General features: G+C 43.2%; 1 protein-coding gene across 2 annotated transcripts; it reads right to left on the bottom strand.

Annotated features, from left to right (window-relative positions):
• Positions 1-133: 133 nt before the first annotated feature.
• Positions 134-22065, bottom strand: lpin2 (lipin 2). 2 transcript variants are annotated; one of them, XM_056421864.1, is made up of 20 exons: positions 21830-22065; positions 15550-15750; positions 13378-13473; positions 12397-12761; positions 12197-12304; positions 11962-12088; positions 11528-11873; positions 11342-11441; positions 11026-11213; positions 9987-10080; positions 9834-9903; positions 9650-9742; positions 9450-9529; positions 8910-9057; positions 8346-8494; positions 6641-6727; positions 5478-5630; positions 3956-4070; positions 3183-3286; positions 134-2503 (listed from the first exon to the last, which is right to left on the bottom strand). In XM_056421864.1, exons 2-20 carry the CDS (start codon positions 15739-15741, stop codon positions 2359-2361), a joined length of 2760 nt encoding a protein of 919 aa, XP_056277839.1. In that variant the 5' UTR covers positions 15742-15750; positions 21830-22065; the 3' UTR covers positions 134-2358. The 2 variants fall into 2 exon arrangements, with proteins under 2 accessions (XP_056277839.1, XP_056277838.1); XM_056421863.1 differs by lacking the exon at positions 21830-22065 and adding an exon at positions 18647-19113.
• Between the last annotated feature and the right edge of the window lie 188 nt (positions 22066-22253).

Below are 22253 nucleotides of genomic sequence, written 5' to 3'. Positions count from 1 at the left end.
AATAAAACAAATTTAAAAAAGTGGGATTTCCTGAGGAATTTTAACTGTATTCATGTATCGATACTTCTCTAGCCGGCGATTACCTTCCTAACTCAGACTGGAGATAAGAGTGCAGCACACACACACACATGTATTCAGTTACAAACTTTATTCAATACAAATGGGGACTGCAAGCCACACTTGGTTAGCTTCATTAGGCCTGTATTTTCTTTTCTTCTTACAACTTAATTTGTTCTTTAAACATACTTTAAACCACATTTCCTATACAAATCAAAACACAGCATACACTTCAGGTATTTCTGTCGGTCAGACACAATCAAAGAGCAGGCGGGAAACAGACCCACAGCAGATCAGAACCTTTATCAGAAACAATAAAACCAGAAGGCGTCGAAGACAGAAGAATGTGACGATCAGCACACACACACTGGATCATTTTCCACAGCAGTCGAGTGAGAGCAAACAATATTACACATGTATTTATACACACACACCACGGTCATAGAGGATGAAGTGTGATTCTTCCACACAAGATGCTTTACTTTCATAGAAAGAATGGAATCAATTTTGTTTATCGCAAGATATATATATATATATCTATTTGACTTTACCAAACTGTGTCGAGCACGATCAATTAAATCGATGCAAAACACCCGTCCTCGATCATCACAAAACCCACATCGCTGCAGGCCGAGAGCGGAAACACTGAATCGGAAAAATTACGATAATAGTGGCGATGTGGACGGAGCCACGATCGTTAATTGTGCTTATTTTATTGAATCGTTTTCGTCCTTTAAGTCTCTTTTCTGAATTTTGAGTCGCACGTCCGTCCACGAGTCTGTATCCGACAACCAAACCCACGCAACGCCGGTGAAACGCTTTCAAAAGGCTTCCTCAAGTATTTCCTGTTTATGGTTCTTCCTTTGGCTCCAGAGGCACAGGATCAGTCTACACACACACACACGCAGTCACACACACCTTCCCATAGGGATCCTGCAAAAGAGAGCTGCGTCGTAAAATCCTTCATTTTAAGCCCTCCCTCTCCCTCTAGATCGGCTCACTGCTCCAACTCAAGCGTTACATTTACACATATTTTAATACCTATTCTGCGGATTCTGAGGTTTGCCGAGGACCGTGTAGGTACCTTGCACATCAAAAGTTTCACTGTAAAACAAGGAGTACATATCGTTTTGGAGATGGGATACAGATCTGACAAACACTCAGATTTAAAAACAACTAAATCGTACGAGGCCGAGCCGTTACTGTTAAGTGCATGTTAACTTATGACCAACCATACAAAATACCAACTGAAAGTATTTCCACATCGGTGATAAATTACTGTTTTCAGACAAGCAAAAGGCATCACGATAGAACTCAATAACTTAAAACATACCAATTATCATAAATAACGACTGCATTGTTAACAAAACACTCGATTCGCCAGAGCTCGTGTGACAGAATAACCAATTGAGAATAACAGCGAGACAATGCAGGCTCCTTCATTTAGCTTTTTAAGTCACATCCAAATGTGCACCCTCTCATACTTGTGGCAATCCCCGGTACGACCGTGAATATTAACAACACCGACGTGACGCGGTCGGCACAAACGTCGCGCGCTCTCTCCGGCGATTTGGGATCTGATCCAGCAACAGAGCGCGGCCGACCGGTCGGTGGATCCAGAGTCCAGAGTCCAGAACAAAACTGAGCGACTTCAGTAGCTTTCATAAACCTGCTGCGTATGGTTCATGGTACTTCTCGTTATAGAACAGATTACAGGCTGGATAACTGCAGGCAAACATCGCAGCCACAGCTAACTATTACCGGCATGAGTCGTGGCCAGTGTCGAGTTCCTACCCTGCGTTTCATTTTTTTCTTCTTCTTTTTGCTTCAAATGTTTCATTTCACACAAAAAAAAAATGTTATCAAGAAGAAATTTATTTGCCTTCTCCACAGCTCGGGTTACGCCTCAGCCACGGTGGCCCTGATGGCAACTGGAGACCAATCGGTTTTCTCGAAGTCACAGAGAGAAGAGAAGTCTCCGATCTTCACCCCTGTGCTTTGATGGGGACTACATAGTGCTCGTTGGGTGACGATGCCTTCACAGGCAGGAGGAAAGACGATCGTCTAGTTGGCGATGGGTCTCTCGTCTCACAGGGATTATACTGCTCTGGCGATAACTTTCACTCGTCTCCAATGGGGCGACACCGCTCGCGTTCGTGGTCATAACCCCGTTACTGTGCGAGCGTGGTCGAGTACTAAATAGGTCATCTGGGGTTTCAGTCTGTGTGTTTCCTGGAGATGCATTCAAGTGCACAGTCCGGCTGCATGTATACGAGCACCTGGGTATCCATCCGTGCTGGATTAGAGCAGCTCATCCGGGTGGATGCCGGCTATGGGCTGCCTCCAGAAGCAGAACGAGCTGTACTCCGGCAGGACGAAGGCCTCGTTCTGCTCTTTACTCAACAGGGGGAACACGTGCTCCACCAGCTCACTGAGCCTGCAGTAACTGTGGAGACAGAGAAGGGAGAATAGACATGTAGAAAGAGTTCAATAATTATAATAGCAATCCAGAAAATAATTCTTTTGCAGAGTCGTAGATGGTAATTCAAAAAGCACTTCAATTTGACATCACGATCCTGGAAAGCTGCGTGTTTACTCCAGAGGAAAGCATCAGTCTCTTGAGCTGCTAAATGCTCCTCTGTGTTCGACATCTCGTCACTAACTCGGAGGTTAAAGAGGAAACGGGAAACAGAGCTGAAAGAAAGTTTATGCAGAGTTGCATGATAAACCTTTATGGGCTCATCGCTCCGACTAACCACTTACACGTCATTTTAACTTCTGCTAAAATAATGAACAGGGCCGCTTTACTTATTTTCATCTCTTAGAAATATCCCATTTTGTAAGTATTTTGTCAGATATTATATAGCACCATTACTGCTCTTTTTATTTTATTTAAAAATGTATATTTTACTCATTTAGATTAAAAATCTCCTTTACAAGAGTGTCCTGGCCAAGACAGCAGCAGCAGCACATTACACAAAGCTTCAGACAATACAACATAAAACAGTGCCAGACAATATTTAAAAAAGAAAGATCATTTTCTTTCCGCGTCTCCGCCGTGCTATCGGGGATCTCTCCAGCGGGGCAGGCGGGACCAGTCGGTTCCAGTCGGTTCATGTACTCACGTGGACTTGTTGCCCTTGGTCTGCTCCTGGATCAGCTCCCCCTTGGGGTTGACTGTGAAGATCCGACACACTGGAACTCCCACCTCCTTATAGGCAAACACATCCTGCGTGGAGACGAACGATCAATTATGATTAGTTAAAAACACATGAAATGCTAATATTCTGCTTGGATAAAAGCAAGAGACTGAAACCAAATTAAATCTGATGATAAATTAGAAACTGGGCATTTAAAGCCATCCGAGATCATTTTCAGAAAGTAGCTCTGGTACATAAATACACATTGGGAACAAACGGACATAAAAGCCTGAATAACAGTAACCACAGAGGTCCCGTTTGTGTGCCGCTTAATGGCAATATTTCTAAAAGGAATATTTTTGATGAGCAAGTGGAAGACTGTTTGTTTCATTTTGTTTTGTTTGGCGAGCGCCAGAGACAGACAGAGGTTTGACGGCCGACCCGGCGCTTCATGTGGGTGTTGCTGTTTGTGCAGCTGATGACGGGATGCTGTGCCCGGCTGGACCTTTTGATTTTATTTTTTTCCACAGACGATGTCTCATGGGACCAAACTGGGCCAGTGACCTCAGCTCAGGTTCAGCCCAGTACTGATTTCATACGTTTGCGTCTGCTAAATTAATAGCCAACGTGTCACGTTGATCTTGCAATACATCACGTCTGCGTCAAACCTCGGGGAAACACAGCCCTCCGACATGTAAAAAGGGAGCGCTTTAATGTCTTGTTGCGAGTCCGACATCTTCAAACACTCATTAACTCACATTAGCTCTATTCCCAAAGGCGGCGTAGAATGGCTGCTTGTTATGCTGGAACAGGTTCTTGATATCTGTAAGGCATTCAATCTTGAAGATCTCTGGTTTCTTCTCAATGACCTCCCTGAAGCAAACAGACAGATTGATTAGAGCAACACACACACACACACACATCCTCACCACAGGTCACTTCTGATTTAGACTTGCCAGGTTTCTCTCTTCTTTCTTGTTATCTCAGATTAGATTCAGCTTTTAGATTTGGCTGGTGCTTTTTCTCATGAGTTTAATCTATCTTTCCTCCAAATGCAAGAGATATTGGTGACATGCAAATGACGTCAACAGGGCCGTGTTAATAATGCAAACACCGTATGTGCACCTTAAAAAAGACATGGCACAGAATCTGCACGCTGAACTCGAGACAATACAGACTGGGTCTATCCCTTGGCATGTTCTCGGCAAACCAAAGTGCCAATATGTCTGATGCACTAGTAATCCATCTCTATGGGCCTTTTTTTTTAAATGAGTTTGACGTCGCAGACAGGACCAGCTTACGAGCTTCGACACTCAACTGGAGATCAGAAGGAGAAACCAAAGGAGAGCTGTGGCATTGACGACGGATTTTCCCGTCAAGTGCTTGTCGGGGACGCGTTAACGTTACAACAGTCCAGTGATCCGATTGGCTGAAGACGCATTTTAAAGTGAAAACAGGGTCTATGAGGTAGAGGGAAAGGTCACAGAGGAATCCCATTGAAATGACATGTTGAGGATGACAACATAAGAGAACACGCACAGAGAGGGAGGGAAGGGGGTGTAAGAATAGGTGTGGAGTAACACGCGTTTAATTTCCTTTGCATATGCCATCGCAAATTATTTTTGCATCCTGTAATACATATTGTTAACCAAGGTCAATAATATTAGCATTAATTACCAGCTAAAGTGACAAATTTCCCCTTGGGGATTAATAAAGTATTATCTATCTATCAATGAATACACAAATATTTTTGTTGCCGTCACTAAGTAAATTACTTGGAATCTTAAGGCTGACAATCCATCCCCAGCTCAGTGCTACCTGGAAATCAACTAGTTGCATCCTCTCAAGTCTAACCATCTGATTAATAAACATGTCAACCGCCCATCAAAGGCATCGCCTTGGCAGCTGCCGTCTGGGAAGACATAATTCTCGACTGTTCAGGACTGACGTGCAGAAACAAGGAAATAAAGATGAAAATATTAAGTGAAGAGATTAATGCGGAGTACATTTCTAGGCGCCGACGGCAAGGCTAAAAACACAGTTAACACCTTTCGAGTTGGAAATTCACAAGTTTGAATCGTCTGTAGCCTCTGCATATCAAAGGCTTATTATAATGAATCGAATGGATTTGGAGTCGAGATAAGTAATGTGAAATAAAGTTCAGACAAAAAGGATTAAACTTTGGAGAGGCGACATGTGAGAAATTCAAATGATGGGAAGCGAGGTTTAACGTGATGACTTTATGGCACTGAAAGCCCTCTAAGTTGTATGTTCTTGTACCTGTGGAAGGCAGAGAAGAGGCTGCTGGGAGACAGCATGAGAGGTCCTCGGGGTAGAATGGTGCCTCCATCATTGACCCACTGCAGGTAACCTCTCGTCATGTCCGCCATGCCAATCGCCCGTGCTGAGCAGTACAGGAACTTGTAGCCATTCCTGCCAGTAGAGAGCAGAGCTCATTAACAGTTGTTCCAATACGGTTTAATATCACCATAATTAGAAAGAATAGCACTTTAATAAGATTCACAATGTGCAGTTTTCATACAATCCATCCATTGACAATACCCACTTATGCTTCAGGATTTCCCTTTCAATTTCCATTAAATCCCATTCCTGAAAGTTTCCACCTTGAATAATCCCGGAATTTTGCCAGTTGGGTGTGGGTGGGCTCGAGCCGGCCGATCAGAGGGGCGACGCATAGATACTGGCAAGTCACGCTCACATCGATACCTACCTGTTAATAATTAAGTTGACCTGCATCAAGGTTCACACGCGTTTCTACAGATACTCCTCCAGGATATTTTCAGCGACTGTGTAGCTGGTATGACAGTCGGGGATTGCGTCATACACCAATATGTTCCCCTCTGTAGAAGTCCAATTGAAAAGATGTGTAGTCTATGGCTGTAACCTTACACGATTAGAAATTATGACAAATTGATGATGGAGTAATGCAAACACACCTTCAGATGTGCAGCACTTGACTTGTTTGTGTAGCTATTGCAACTAAAGTGAAACATTTCATGTTCATTTCCCATTAATAATGCAGCATTGCATTTGTAGAGCCAATGCCAGCAAAGTACCGCGAGCGAGTACTTAGCTGGTGTTCGACTCATACAGTTGATGTCACTCAAGTTTACTTCTATTTATTATGACAACTACTAATCTCACTACAGAGTAGTTTTATAGTCACCATGATTAAAGCAGGAAAGACAAGTCAAGATTAAAGTATTAAAACTCACTAAAAGGAGGAACGTGGTGTTCCAGAATGACTTGGTTTTGATTTTTAGTCAAACTTCCTGAGTCATCAACCTCAAAACCCCCTACAAAAACAATGCGGGAAAATATCAACTCCACAGAGAGACTATTGGGAATCAAACGCAGGCAGTGGTAACCACAGACCAACCATTCATCCCACCTGTGATTAATCAGTGTTGTTGTGCACTTACTCCGCTACTGAGTGGTAGAGCTTGGCGATGCCCTGGTGGGTCCAGTCCTTCCCCAACTGTGGCAGAATCTGACCAAACACGTCCGACCTAAAGAAAACACACGTGGATATTAGTGATGAAAGACAGCACGTAGCAGCTGTAAAGTAACAGAGAAAACAAAGAAAAGTAGACCTGTAGTGCCGACCTTCAGAGAAGGTCACATAAAGCAATAACTACTCAACCAGTTCTTCATAAACACAACATTATAGACCGATGCCCACTAATGAGGACGACGGGCCCCTATAGCTGCGTACACACCAAAATGTAAATGAGCTCGTTATAGTCAGTGTGCTCTTCACCTGTCGCTCAAAGAATACCACAGGTCACAGGTTAGCCTTAAAGGTCACGGAGATAATAAGCTTCAGTCAGTGTGGACCCGGTTGATGTTGACCACATGAACCACAAGATGTGGGTTTCAGTTTGTATTGCAAGGAGTATTGACCAATTGTGTTTGAGCAATGTTTGGTTGAAAGTAGTAAATAAATAGTGGGAAAAAGAGGTGGAATTTAGTGGCAGAAATGCAAACTCGGAACCAGCCAGCTTTTATTTTTTTAATGTATGAGTTTAAAATGAGCTATATCTGCAGGGGACACTGGGACCCTAGTGATAGAGCCCCTTGCAACCAGAGGCTTATCCATCGTCAGACCGATAGCAGATGGGATCGAGATTGGCTTTATGCTAATTCAAAAGATTAACACAAAATAAAGCTGGATTATGGATTTAATATCTGCTATTTGAGAAAGATTTGAATTAGTCCGTGTCAATGAAGTTGCAGAGAAAACTGCACAAAATATGGAATTAAATATAAAGACATTCATCTTTCTTTCAATAATCCAATGTTAATAAATTAAAAGGGGGGAGTTTGAGGTATTTTAAGTGGGCTTGTGAGGAACTTATCCTTAGTTAGGGTTTTAAATGCAGAAGATGGCGCCTGGGATTTGGGAGAGACATGGAGTTGGAGCAATGTAATGCTGTGAATGGGTTACGATCATAGATAACTACCTCACACAACACGACTAAAACAAATAAGGAGAACTATTTCACAGTATTTGGGCAATTTATAGACATAGTGAAAACATCATAAGAAGAGTAGGAGTAACAGGTAACTTCATATGTATATATGCCTATATATACATACTTAGTATTTATTATATATTTAGAACAATATATGATGAGCACACACAAGCAGCTGACATAAGCAACGTAAGGGAACTAAAATCGCATTTTTAATGAACACCTTTAGCTTTTTTTAGATTTAGATTTATCATCTTTCTGATGGTTAATGTTTTATTGGGCATCTTCTGGTTGTGTGTTCCTTGTAGTGTGTTTATTGCCTGTTGTGCTCTGTGGACTGTCTATTGTCATCTGGATGAACTTTTGGTGGCAAATGAGTTTCCCCACTGCGGATTAATAAAGTTTTCTTATCTAATCTAATGCGCGGGTGGAGAACCGATGAGCCCTGGACATTGTGTTGTAACAATAACAGTAATTTACTGTGTTGTTCAGTACTGATCAAAATCAGTATAGGAAGAAAAGAAGAAGTTGTTTGTTATCGTGTTTATGTGTACAAACATGTACTATGTTGTGAGATAAAAGTTCAGCAACATCTCTCTGATCAAAAGGGGTTATGAGACGGCTGCGCTGTGAGTCACTTGGAGGCACGCACTTGGTGATGGTGCCATCAATGTCAGAGATGATGACTTTGTCGTTCCAGTTCCACAGGTAGATGGTGCCCTCGCAGCGGCACGTGCCCTGGTATTGGGTGGTGATGCTGAACGTCACATCATTAGGGCCTTCCTTCAGTTTCAGACTGGCCTGGAAACATAAGGAAGACAATCAAAACATTTGGGAGGTAAGGGCAATTTCATTCACTGACATGTGTTCCAACAGTACAGACAAGACTCCAGTATGATTTGTTTCGCCACAGTACAAATGAACATATACTGGTCTTTAGCGCCCCCTACAGACTGTAAGTGGGGCAAACACTATGGAGTTAATAGCTAGCCAGCAGAGGGAGCGCTAATCTACAGCAAAAAACATTAAAACACACAAATCTCATTAGGCCTCTCCACTCCAGGTTGTAATCTAATCAATCATCCATTCTGAAAATCAGCCATATTTTAACCATTAAATTAAAGTAAAGTTTATTATAAAAACAATTGCATTCCCTACTTTTATGAAGTGATGATGATTTTGAGGAAGGACAAGGTATGTGTGAGAATGTACTTACTATCTGATCAGAGGAGAGGCGTAGCGACTTCCTGTAGGAGTGTTGGTTGGGGTGGTGCTGACTTTCTATTGGCTGCAGTCTCTCCTGACAAGATGCAGCGCTCACTTCCTTGGCCTCTTCATCGCTGGATGAGTCTCCTGCTTTAGGACTACAGGGAATCAACTAGAATCAGTCTCATCTTCCACTGTGTATAGATACATTGCTTGGAGAAAAACAATACAGCACCAGCGAAATACAAGTTTACCGATAAATTAAAAAAATGTATGCTTGCATAGGTTTTGATCCCATTTAATTAATTTGTGCAACTTCTAAACAGCATAAGATTTGAAGCTGGTTAAATACATAAAAGGAAACGTATCATACTCATGATATGCTTGTAACCCTAAACCCTAAAAAACTCTTTGTTTGTTGACAAAATATTGTGATCGTGGCGAGTTGTCATAGAAAACAAGACTTATAAAAGCTTTTCATTCTTTTGACGGTGTCATTTCCGAGTTCAACATGTCAGTGAACTCACTTGAGTCTTCACAAACCACTTACGGCAAGGGCAGTTTCTCCTGAGACATGGATGTTCCCTCCTCCAGCTGACACTCCTCCTTGGTTTCAAGCTTAGTCTCCGACTGGAAGAGTAAAGGGGGGAATATAAACTCTAAATATCATACATACAAATAAGAGTCTTACTAAAAAAAAATATGTTTGAAATGATTTGCATGGTGTATTTAATACTTATATGTGCACACCTGCTTGATTGTACTGTCTGCCCTTTTTCGCCAGAACCACCAGCGGCCCGACTTCTTTGGCATTTTCTCCTTCACCCAGGCTTCCTCTGTAGCCTAGGATAAACCGGTATGGATGAGCTAGTTAAAGATTACACAGACCCAAATGTAATGACAACAAACTGAAAAGAAAACAAAGATCAGTTACCTTTGGTAGATTCTTCTGAAATGCTTGTAGACTTAAAATCAAGGGCGCAGCGAGCGTCCAATTATAATATCTGTAATAAGAAAAAGGGCATTAGTTAGGAGATTATATTCACCACACTCATTTCACATGTGAAATTAAAAAAGGCCTACTTACCTATTTCCTATATTTACTACCAGGTTGGGGTTATCTATAATTGCTGGATTTTCAGAAAATTCTAGATAGGTGATGATATGTTCCATGAACCTTTCTGCAAACACAGAAGAGAGACATTAATTAAAGTCAGCAAGTGAAAGGTCAGCGGCAGTGAGCCATATCATCCGACTTAAAGCCACACAGATCAGGAAACATCAGCCGAGGGCTTCTAAGAAACACTTTCAGAAGAGTGTATGATCACGAGAGAGAAAGTTCTATCAGGATTCAATCAACCAATCAAACTTTTACGACAGACTCAAGGTCCAGATAGTGCAAAACATTTACATATAATAAAATACATACAAAACCACAAGTACAACACAAACAAAGAATTACACATGCTTTATAAATAGACAGCTGTACCAGTGTCTCCACAGCTGGGACCGGTATCGATTCATACCCAGTAAGAGTGACATGTGTGGCCTTAAAAAGGTGATGTGGGCACAGGCATTGTTACAGTTACAGTTACACACAAGCTGATTTATTATTACCTTCGCATTGAAAATGCGGAAGGTTATGTTTTGATCGCCGTGTATTTATTTATTTGTATGCTTGTTACTCGCAGAACTCAAAAAGTATTAAACCGAATCGCATGAAATTTGGTGGGATGATTGGTTATTATCCGGGTACCATTTGTTTAGATTTTGGGATCGATCGGGTCAAAGGTCAAAATCTTCTTTTTACCATAGATTCTTTTTATCATAGATTTTTTACCATAGATACCAATTTTCATCCAATTGGCATGCAACTAATGCCAACATATTCATAATTCAATGCCCAATCTTGTGATATGCGAAGGTATGCGCTCTACCGAGTGCCCGTTCTAGTTTTATTATGGAATAGAACCTCCACCAACAGTGGATTGAAAGACGGTAACTTTGTAGTTGCGCAACACATCCGGTGCGTCTCGACTGGCTGAGGTTACATTTCTGTCCTGCATAAAAGGACACGGTGCACTTTTATCCACGGTACATTTATTACGAGAGCCAGACTAATGTACCTTTGGATATTTCAGCATTTTCCGTGAGGCCTCCGCACAGAGAGAGCGTGACGTCGGGGAGGTCACTCGCCGAGTCAGAAAGACACTCTGTCCCGCTGTCTGCTGCCGCGCTGCCCACCGACTGGGGAGACTGGGAACCAGAGTGCATCTCCGAGTCCATCCAGTGCTTCGTCGCCGCCTCAGACTCACTGACGACACAAAAGAGAAAGACACGTGCCGATGGTTCGTTTGGTTTTAAAATAGTTAGATTATGAAAGAGGTAGCTAATTATGTCAACGCCTGACCCGTTTCAATTAATTGAACATGGCGCGCTAACCTCTTAGGGAAATATCTTGCAGCAACATCCGGTTCAAGTACATTCAGGTCATCGAGGTAGATATCCTCCGGACCCTGGTGCTGGCTCCGCTTTGGGACACCTTGATTCAACAACAGAGGTATTCATCTGTAAACGTGCGCTCACAGCCAAACCGGAGACGACAGCAAAAGGGGCCACCGAACATACCTTTCTTCTTCGAGGGTGAATCGCTCAGTTGGCTGTTGGAAGGGGTGGAGGTTGTCACATTGGGCGGCAGGACGTCCAGGGGCTCGGTGGGAGTTAGAGGGCTCCCAGGTGGTATGATGTCGTCCGAGTCGAGCGGAATCAAAGGTGTTATAGTGGTCATAGGGGTGCGTGGCTTCGGCTTGACAATAGTGCACACTGAGGAGGAGGAGGGGGAGGGGCTATCTCCCCTTTCAATCTCAGTCTCGTTCTCCATGGCCTCAGAGCTGAGGATGACGCGGAAGTGGGTGCTCGCCGAAGGGGTGATGGTCACCTTCTTTATGAGCTCTAGTTTCTCCTTTTTGGAGACCTGGATTTTGAAAAACAACAGAGAGAAAAGGTTACCGAGTACACTGAGAACCATCTGCCTCCCAACATGAGTGGAGAGAGGTGCTTACCCTGGTTGTTTCTGGAAACTCCCCCCACGTCCACTGCATGTGGGACTCCGCTCTGAGCAAACTCTCTGAGTTCCTGACCATCAGTTCAGAGTCGCTCTTTGGGGAAAAAGCCTGCGACAAGCCATGACTAAAAAAAAAGGGACAGTAGAACAAATACAAACAATCAATAAGATAGTCTACTTCCGTGTGTCTGCCACACCCTCGCTGTTGGCTCTGTGTTCTTGTCAATACATACCTGTCATTTGACGGCCAGTCCCCGTCAGAAAGCGGATATCCATCAAGGCTGCGTCTGGCTGCGGGTAATTTGGGGTCAATGTCTCGCATTGTGGTTATGGATGGTGACCTAAATACAGGGTCAATCATATAAATAATAATTAACTCATCTCTATGTAAACGGATCTCTGCTACAACAGTAAGCATTGACCCTGAACCAACCTGGAGACATGCACTGCAGCTTCCTCATCAGAGCTCAGGTCCATCTCAAAGATCTCTTCATTTTGCCCAGAGCTGGACATGGCAGCGGGGGGGTTAGCAGCAGGTGCGTTGGCAGCATTAGCATTACCAGCAGTGACCGACATTGGCGGGGTCAGCTCCTCCCTTCGGGGGTCCCCCTTGTGCTTCTTCCTCCGTTTCTTCTTCTTTTTTGTGGCCATGGTGCTCGGAGCAGGAGGCTCCGGCGGGTCCTCGGGGTCAGCGGGGTCATCCTCCAGATCTTTTAGTGCCCTGTGCTCAACCTCCGACATCCAGAACAGGTGACTCTCGGTGGGGATTGGGGAGGTGGCCAGGTGGGCGGGAACAATCTGCAATCGATGAGAATCAGGAGACGGCAGGAACTTGAGGCTTAAGAAACAAGCGCAAACCAAAGCAGCATTACCGACTCATCGAGTCGGTTCCGAGCCTAGGACGTAGTTCCAGAAGAGCAGGGCTGTTGTCACAGCTTCGTGGTCGCAATGTGAGGTCAGAAAGGTCACATGTCAAATGAAGCAACGACAGTCGAGTCAATAGTTCCTCAAACAAACATTTCCCTCCTCCGAGTCACCGTCTTTCTCGTGGAGTGTGTACAAAACAATGCTGAATCTGGCATGATCATCGGGTATAACATTCACATTGAATAAATCATCATGGCATCGCCATCAAATTGCATTGAATAATAAATATATAAAACGGGATGATAAAATTGGTTGGTAGACACAAAGCACTGTATTCTAAACAACAACGCATCAGAAACATGTTGATATGATAGGAAAACTATTTGGAGTGCAATCAATATATTACTTAACTTTAGCTGCTGTACACAGTACAAACAAATTGAAATAAGAGGTTGCTTTTTTTTAAGCGACAGCAGTATTGTTATTTCAATTTATTAATTTTTTTAAATGGCGGAGTTCAGTAATCTGTGGAGAGTTGGGTACTCACATTCAGCTGCTCCGCTTCCTGGACAAAAAAGGCCTCTCCATTGTCACCAAGCTTCATGTGCAGCTCGACTGGCTCTCCGTTCACTTCAATGTCAATCTGAAAGAGTTTGGCAGGAGATAAAAGTAAAACTTTTAATGAGAAAATCAAAGTCGTAAAGGAGGACACTGAAAATGGTGTTTGCCTGATATCTAATTAGCATGTATTCATCCATCCATTTTAATTACTAACAATGTGGGTTTTGTTTTATTATTGGCCACACTTTAGCTACTTACAGGCCCATCTTTCTCCCAGGACTTTACACAACTTAACTGCATGGGTCCTCTGGGCTTGCATTCAGTCAACCCTGCCAATAGAGCGTCATTCATGTCTGTGGACCTGAGGCTATTCAGAAACTTGACACCAGAAAAGCAAAAAATAGATCACGTCTGGCAGAAACTACAGTCTCCAGTCTCCCGTCTGACAACCTAAAACCAAATCATTCATATTAATTCTCAACCAAATGAGACACCAACATCGTCCACGTCGGCCCCCATCCCTTGCGATCAGTCATGTCGTAGTTTTTGCCGATGTCCTGTGGTTTCTCAACAGCCAAAAAATTCAATTTCAACCCCTCCTCTCAAGGAAATGCATGTATGGTGAGTGATGGCTGGGAATTTCAATGTCCAATTAATAATGAGCCAGAATAAATGAGATTCCTCTTCAACCCGTCACAGCCAGGTTACATTCACTTGGCCGAGTTGTGGATTTACAAACACCCTGCTAGATTACTGGAGGCACCGGCTGCCTGCAGACGTTCAACATCAGGGCACACAATTGTGTCGTTTCTCTCCGACAGCACTACACACCGAGTGACTCACACAAACTTATAGCAGCAGCCATAAAGGCTCCGATAAGTCATCTCGGGGACACGTGCAGAACCGTTTGTTACACAACAGCCCTTCGCGTCGAGGCCTGCTTCACATTTCTTCCCCCCTCCCACACATTCAAGTTGTGGAACTGTTGCCATAGTAACCAGTCATTCAGTCCTTCCTGCAAGTCCATCAGCATTCTGGGTAGGTGGTGCAAGAGTATCCCCCACATACAATCACCCACTCTGATCCTCAAGCAAGTTAATAAGCTTCATTACTGTTCTAAGAACACAAGTCGTGGACACGTTCCCCATTGATACCAATATGGCTGGAAAAACCTTTCAATTAAAATATATATCTTATTTTAGCCATTAACTGAAGACCAAGGAATATTCAGAGTGGTTATACAACAATTATAAACTCAAGTGACCTAAATTTTGCTCACAAGAACGGTTTTGTTGACTAATACTTAAGCAGGTTACAGACCTTCGAGTAGATATTTGTATTATTTATATTTTCACCACATTTTCTTAGGACATCAATACTAGCTCTCCCAACCCATCAGCTCGGTCAACACAAGGTGCTACACAAATGTCTTTTCTCAGAAAGCCCAGAACATCCCATCGTTGTTCTGCAAACGGAACCAAACATTTCCCTCAAGGGTTCAAAGATGATACATTTAAGCCATTAAATCGCTGAAGAAGCCCCTCGACATGCAAATGGCAACCCGACCGGTCAATGAGGCGCTCGATACAGATGACCCAAACCACCGATCCCGTTATATTTAAACATTTCAAAAACCTACGACTCTGAAAGAAATCAGAATGTACATTAAGTCTGGTTTACTCCATGTTAATGGCCCAGAATACACAAACGGGTGTTTATAGTTTTAGTTCACCAATAATAATAAGCGTGCCATTGTCCCGTTTAATACAATATTACACGACAGAATCCCTTAGACAGTTTACAGTTTTTTTATCCTAAATAAAAAGTAGGCACACCCTAATTGTGTAGAAAGGAAGGCTAATGTGACTAAAGACCAGAGAGTTTGGTCCCTGAAAGTACGTCTATGGCGGTCAAGGCAGCAGCAGCACACATAAGATTGAGAGTCATTGCAAAGCAAATATTGTGACTTTTAACAGCATAATAAAAGTGGAAAAGAAATCATGTTGTAGTTGGCGCACACTTTTATTCTCATATCCTCAATAGCTTCCTGAAGTAGATTCATTAGCTTCGACATGTCTTAATTTAGAGGATTTTAATACAATTTCAATATTTTAGGAACATAACACAGAAAGAATAATTAAAAACATTGTTCACTTACCACTTTCTCTTTGGAGCGCAGGACACCCAGCTTGCCAAAGCGCACATGGAACGGTGAGCACTGGTAGGTGCCATCTCTCTGGAGGACCACCACGACATCGATGCAGCCGGACAAGGTGGCCTGATTTATGCCTTTATACAGTTCTTTGACGGTTACCAGCACCTGACCTGCCAGCTGGCCCACGTAGTTCATGGTGTTTGCCTGGATGGGGGGAAAGTGCAATACATCAGCCGAGTTAGGAACGCGAGAGATGGAGACAGTTTTGGCTCGGACAGGTTGTGAAATCGAATAGGTTTCCACTTGATTTAGAGCGTTCTCAGTCCATGCAATGTGGGCTCTTCTTTTAAGTTTGGCTGGGCTGAAACAATGAGGAGACAACGTCACAGAGTTCCCACTAAACTGCCCGTCTGCAATGGAAGCAGCCGACTTCCTGTTTTCAAAGACACGACCAAGTCGTCCTCCTATGGCTATAATTAGATGGACCGGGATTGACCCTGCATTTTTACTGAAAGCACTTTCTGTTGTTTGGGAGAAGCGGCTTCGAAGACCCTTCATCGAGCAATCTGTGGACGCCACCAAATCGAGAGAAAGTTCCACACGGGCCTCAGCTAATCAAACAAACTTTCCAGCAGCCTTCCCATGGCCTCATTACTGAACCAGTGGCCTCATTACTGAGCTAGAGTATTTATAATTTCTGTGCACTGCATGCAACAGAGTGCATATGACCATTAACTTGGCAAACATGTTTAGTTTGGACAGGTCAGGGACATGTTTAGCACGGCTTGTAAACATGTCCCCTTGTTTACTCCGCTGGGTTTATTTATGCAACATGAAATGTCCCCGTGTCACACTGACCTTTTGTTCAGAGTCTAGCCGTCGAGGGTGTCGTGTAGAGAATAGGGGCATTTGTGCTCGGGTGGCATCATGCAATATGGGAAACTGGGATGATATGTTTTACCAGAGAAAGTTAATGAATAGATAGCAATAAAATAATAATATGTGGGCAGAATAATTCCCATACATCTAACCACACCTAGGCAGGTAATCAGCATCTTATCGAAACAGCAACCACTAAAAGTTTACAGTTCAAAGAGTTGTCGGGGGAGTTTAGATGATTTGATAGGAGGCCTGTCAGCTACAGGAAGCTCTCATTCCTCTCAAATGTAAGTGGATGGAAAACTGCATATGCCTGAGCTACTGCTCTCTGTTGACACTCACTATAATCACACTCTTCTTCTGGAAGACAACGGCAATCTGAAGGAAAGTAACCAGTCATAAAAAGTAAATACACCTTTGGAAGTGTGTTTTACTATCACTGCTCGTATGGTGAAAAAGAGTTCCGATCTAAAAAAGAATTATTGTGAAGCTGGATTATATACAACCGGCTACATGGTTCCTTTAAATGACTTTAATGCTTATTTCTGAATAAAACCCAAAAAATTCAATTTAAACAAGCAGTTTAGTTTGAAATGTGGAAAAAACTGTAATCTGTCTGAACGGAAAACAAATTCAGGATTACTAAGGATGTCATTGTTTACATTGGAAAAATAAAATCGCATTTAAAACAAAAGCAGTGTGATTACTACCATCTTAAGTTTTATATCTATCAAATGTCATAGTAGTTAAACGTTTCTGTCTACCTTGTTAACCTTGGTTCTACTTGTTTTATGAAGATCAATGCAGGGAAGACTGGTATAAACAAAGTTACTCAAAAAACAGCAGCCAAGTTGATGTGCTGTAATACACAGATGAAGCCTTTAATCTCAGGAGGGACCAGGGAACTCAAACATCCTGCAGTATGAATAAAAGCAACACGTTTTCTCTGTCCCGATGCCAGGGGTCAAAGGTCACATGTTTTATTAATTATTTGCATGGAGTTTCCATATTTCTGAAAACCCAAAACAGTCTTTTCTTGCCATCAAGCAAATACAAATAACCAATGGTAAATTATGGGGTGTTATGTCATGAACTTTTACACCACAAAGTCATAAATGCAGGTGGACGGGAGATATGCACAAAGCGCATATCTCCCGTCCACAAGTGCAGCGATGCTTACATAAAGAAACTAGAACGGGCACTCGGTAGAGCGCATACCTTCGCATATCACAAGATTGGGCATTGAATTATGAACATTTTGGCATTAGTTGCATGCCAATTGGACAAAAATGTATCGTGCTATGGTAAAAAAAAGATTTTGACCTTTCCATGACCTTGACCTTTGACCCGATTGATCCCAAAATCTAATCAAATGGTCCCCGGATAATAACCAATCATCCCACCAAATTCCATGTGATTCAAGAAGATTTGACCTGTTCATGACCTTTGACCCTATCGATCCCAAAATCTAATCAACTGGTCCCCGGATAATAAACAATCATCCCACCAAATGTCATGCGATTCGGTTCAATACTTTGAGTTCTGCGAAAGATTTTGACCTGTTCATGACCTTTGACCCGATCAATCCCAAAATCTAATAAACTGGTCCCCGGATAATAAACAATCATCCCACCAAATTGCATGCGATTCGGTTCAATACTTTTTGAGTTTTGCGAATAACACGCATACAAATAAATAAATAAATAAATACACGGCGATCAAAACATAACCTTCCGGCATTTTCAATGCGAAGGTAAAGAACACTCAGGAGCTGTCTGGAGAGGCAACATTGAACTCAGTTCCCAAGACAAACATGCTTTACCTGCTGCTGCACATCCTCTTTGCCTTCTTTCAGAGTCAACTCATGAGTAGAAGCACACAAAACAAGTAGCTGCACCGTCAGCCCCAAACTTTAAGTTACACTGGACATGTGGATAAGAATGTACCAGCTGATTAGACGCACTGCAGGCTTCATGACCCAGCAAGATTATTTGAGACCATTTTAAAAACATAAAACACGTAATCAATGTCCCAACTGCTGCTTTCATACACCAGGGGGAAAAAAACAGACATGAATGTAGCCCTCAAACAATACTTGTGGTCAGCCATCAAGCCACGCGGCTTGGTCACAATAATAAGGTCATAAATCCAAGCAACCTGCCAAACCAAACAGTATAGAAGGCCCTCCAGCATGAGGCCAAAGCCGTCAGCGCCAACTCACCAGGAACCAAGACGACTTTAGAGAGGAGGACTCGTCCGGTTCACCGTCGTCCTCCGTGTTGCGTCCCAGGAGCTCCCCGCCCCCCCGAGACCTAGGTCTCTTCATCACAGCGAGTAGAGGCCCAGCTCTCACTCAACCCACCTCAGAGACTCCACGAGGATCAACGTTTTCCTCCCTGAGATTATGATGGTCGTGCCTTCCTGCCATCCTGAATGTAATCTCAAATTAGGACCACCGAAGCACGTCGAAACAACCCTCGCAAATGGTGAATACCGGGACACGGCTACCCGATGAGATTGCGCAACAGTCAGAAACGTCGCCATCCTTCATCTTGGCCATTCTTTGAAGAATCTGCTCAATCCAGTCAGCAGATAGGATAAAGGGTTCAGCCAATGGGATGGCCTCTTTAAGACGGCGGTGTAATGCCGATAAGGGATAGCCAATTCCTCTGAACGGCCACTCTGTTTTTCCCTGATAAGAGGACATGCTATGGGGGAAAGAAAACAAGTAGTGCTCTGCAGCATGATGTTCTGGCCGTCACATGTACTGTACGACTGCTGCCTGTGGTTGTTATTCTGCATGACTAATCAAATTATATAGATTGGCTGCAGGAAACAACCAATGGGATACTTCGGACTTCCACATGTTGCTCAACAACCTTGAACTTATCGACACTCGCAAAAGGGAACAGGGGAAAGTTCTGTAAATACCAACGGGATCATCTCTTTGGGGAAGAGTAGATATTAAGATAGATTAGATAAACTTTCTGCATTCCCAGGGGGACATTTGTTTGTAATAAATATCAATATAACTTGCTAAAATTAGCCAATGTGCTATTTCAAGTAGAGATGCACCGATCAGGTTTTTTGGTGCCGATCACCGATCACTGAAATCAGTATCTGCCGATCCGATAATACCGATCACGGTGTCGATCACGGTGTCTAATTGATACATTAAAATTGATTGATTGCCAGTGATGGGGATTTCAGATATGTATGGAACACATCTGCATTATTCATTTCCTTGAACTCTTGGGGAAATCTATATACAGGACTTTTCTTAACATACAAAAGTCTGACTTATTTTTATAAACTCATCCTTGGTGCAGTAAAAATGTTTTAATGTTAGCATAATTTAAGCTAAATCTCAGAAACGATCTATAAAGATACATCAGTTCATCGTTTATTTTTATATATTAGTGTACGATTTGTCGACATCTTATTTTGAAAAAACAGATGTTTCACGTGGTTCTTTCCGCTAACTTTATCAAAACCCTCGCTCTAAGATGAACATAATGCACGAGGCTCTATACAAAAAAGGCCTCATCCCCACTGTCCCATCCGCTACGCCTTAAGTAAACACGATCAAACAAAAACAGGCTACTGGGGAAAGGCTGCTGGTTCATCCTCCCCTGTGCTCGGATCTGTTCTGTGTTCGAAATGTGTTTCTTTTGGAGAGAACCATCACCAAAAAATGTTAAATGACCAGGCATCCGAGTATTGTGGACAACATCATTTTGGTCTTCATCTGGAATCATCAAGTGCACATTTGCTCCGACCGTGTGACAAAAGAATCAGTCCTGCGACTGTGCAGGTCAACCAGACAACACATGGTTCATGTTACACCCGCTCAGGTATTAGGTTACACCAAACTGCACCAAACTGAGCCGACTTGTTACGTGTGAAACATAAACCATGACGGCAACCCCAGACAGACCATGTTGGCGCTTGTGTTTACATCGACTTCAGTGCTGGGAAAACAAAGCTTTTTGGACCGAGGTTACAGAGTAAAAGTCAGAAAGAACTTCAGTCTTTCAGTCAAAGTAGTACGAACCCCTTTTTTTTAAAAATAGTCTTCAGTACATGTAGAAAAAGGCTTTTCATGTTTGGTAATCTGCAATTTATTGACTGAGAAACTCAAAATCAAGCCAGTTAGCTATGGTTAGGTACACTTGGTTAATGGATGTTTAATAGCCCTGCAATAAATCCTTAATGGTAATATTGATGCGCAATCGTTGCTGGTATTTTTGGAAGCTGTAGTTGGTGGTGCCCACATACTTTAATGTGTTATACATATTTCGTGTTCTTAATATTTTGTCTAAATAACACAGTACAGTGACAAATCTCCACAAACTGCTGCCTACAAAAGGACCATGAATTGAACACCACATGAATTAAACAGTGTAAACATGAACTGAACAGTCATGAAAAACACAAGAGAGTCAGCTGCCTTAGTTTAATCTCGTAAACACAAGAGAGTGCACACGATATCAAATGCACAGCTCATCACGAGCTGTCATTGTTTAATTATCAAACAGAGTCAAAGTATTTGGGTTGTCAGGTTAGCTTGGACAATAAAGTAGGGACAGAATAACGTGAACGGCCATAACTAAAGGACAGTATCCGTGTGAGACTCACATTACACACATAACAACAACACTAATACAAATAATAGATAGAAACACTAACATTGACTCACTTGGAAATGAGTTTTTAGTTAGTTGTGTTTTTTTAATAACACCACCCACAGGCAGGTGGTTTTATCTGGTGGTGTCAGCGCTGCTTACAAGACAACAACACGAGCTACAACTACACAACCAACACAAGCCGGCTGCGTTTTGCAGTTTCTGCAGGCTAAAAATGCTCATTTCAGAGATTAAAGCTGCCATATGGCGCGAGTTAAATGCCACCAGTAACGTTACACAAGCGCTGTGACGTTTGGTGGATGGAAAACGCGGAAACGTACGGAAACATAACGCAAACATGTATTTGTAATTGACGTTAACTGTGTAGCGCAACGCTTTGCCATTCGCGGAGAGACAACGCAAAATACGCACCATGGGGGAGAAAATGTCGCCAGGAATAAATGAATGGAGCCCCAGCTAGCAGAGTCAACCCGCAGCTAGCTTTAGCGCAAACGTTACCGTGGAGTTACCGTTAGTGGCGGCCGGTGACACGGTAACGGGCGAGAGCCGCGGCTCGCGACAAGGTCGCCAGGTGGGTTTTTTTTAAACGTAGTCACGTACATTCGTTCCCGTTACGCGGTGAACGGATGGATGTCCCCGGGTTACATTAATCCACCGGAGCGCCACAGAGACGTTAGCCAGCTCGCAGGCTAGCTCTCGTTAGCCGACGGAAACGTTGCATTAAACGGGTCGAAACCAGCGCATCGACATCGGTTTACCTCTCGGTGACTCCAGTCGGTGAAGGACGCAGTCTTCAGCGAGTCCACATGTCTTGTTGGTGAGCGTGAAACTCCCCAGAAGCCGCCCGACGTGTCCGTGTCCGTGCCCCGGGACCACCGTGGCTGACTGGCTTGAAACCAGCAGGGAGCTGAAGTTGATGGGACAGGCAGCGCGCAGAGTGGCGGCGCACTCACACGGCCGGTGTGGCTCTTTTTCCTTTTATATCCCGGATTAAATCAGCTTCGTGCCCGATGCAGTCGTTTTGTTGAGTAATAATTCCCCCATCTATTGACAGACGTTACACTAAATGATTACACACGTGGGTGAGCAGTAACCTCGGTGAAATGCCGGATGCTCTCTTGCCTCCCCTTTAACGACCTATTTGTGGGCCCAGCGCCCAACTTTGGGAACTCCCGATGAGCG

Source organism: Pseudoliparis swirei, chromosome 8 (assembly GCF_029220125.1).
Source record: "Pseudoliparis swirei isolate HS2019 ecotype Mariana Trench chromosome 8, NWPU_hadal_v1, whole genome shotgun sequence".
Lineage (NCBI taxonomy): Eukaryota > Metazoa > Chordata > Actinopteri > Perciformes > Liparidae > Pseudoliparis > Pseudoliparis swirei.
This window is presented reverse-complemented; position numbering and strand designations above follow the sequence as displayed.

Coding starts and splice junctions, on each gene's coding strand:
- lpin2 (XM_056421863.1), bottom strand. CDS start 18,751: ATGAAGAGACCTAGGTCTCGGGGGGGCGGGGAGCTCCTGGGACGCAAC. Junction 13,474..15,549: donor TGCGCTCCAAAGAGAAAGTG/GTAAGTGAACAA, acceptor AAACTCTTTCAG/ATTGACATTGAAGTGAACGG. Junction 6,728..8,345: donor ATTGATGGCACCATCACCAA/GTGCGTGCCTCC, acceptor TGTTTTCTTTAG/GTCGGACGTGTTTGGTCAGA.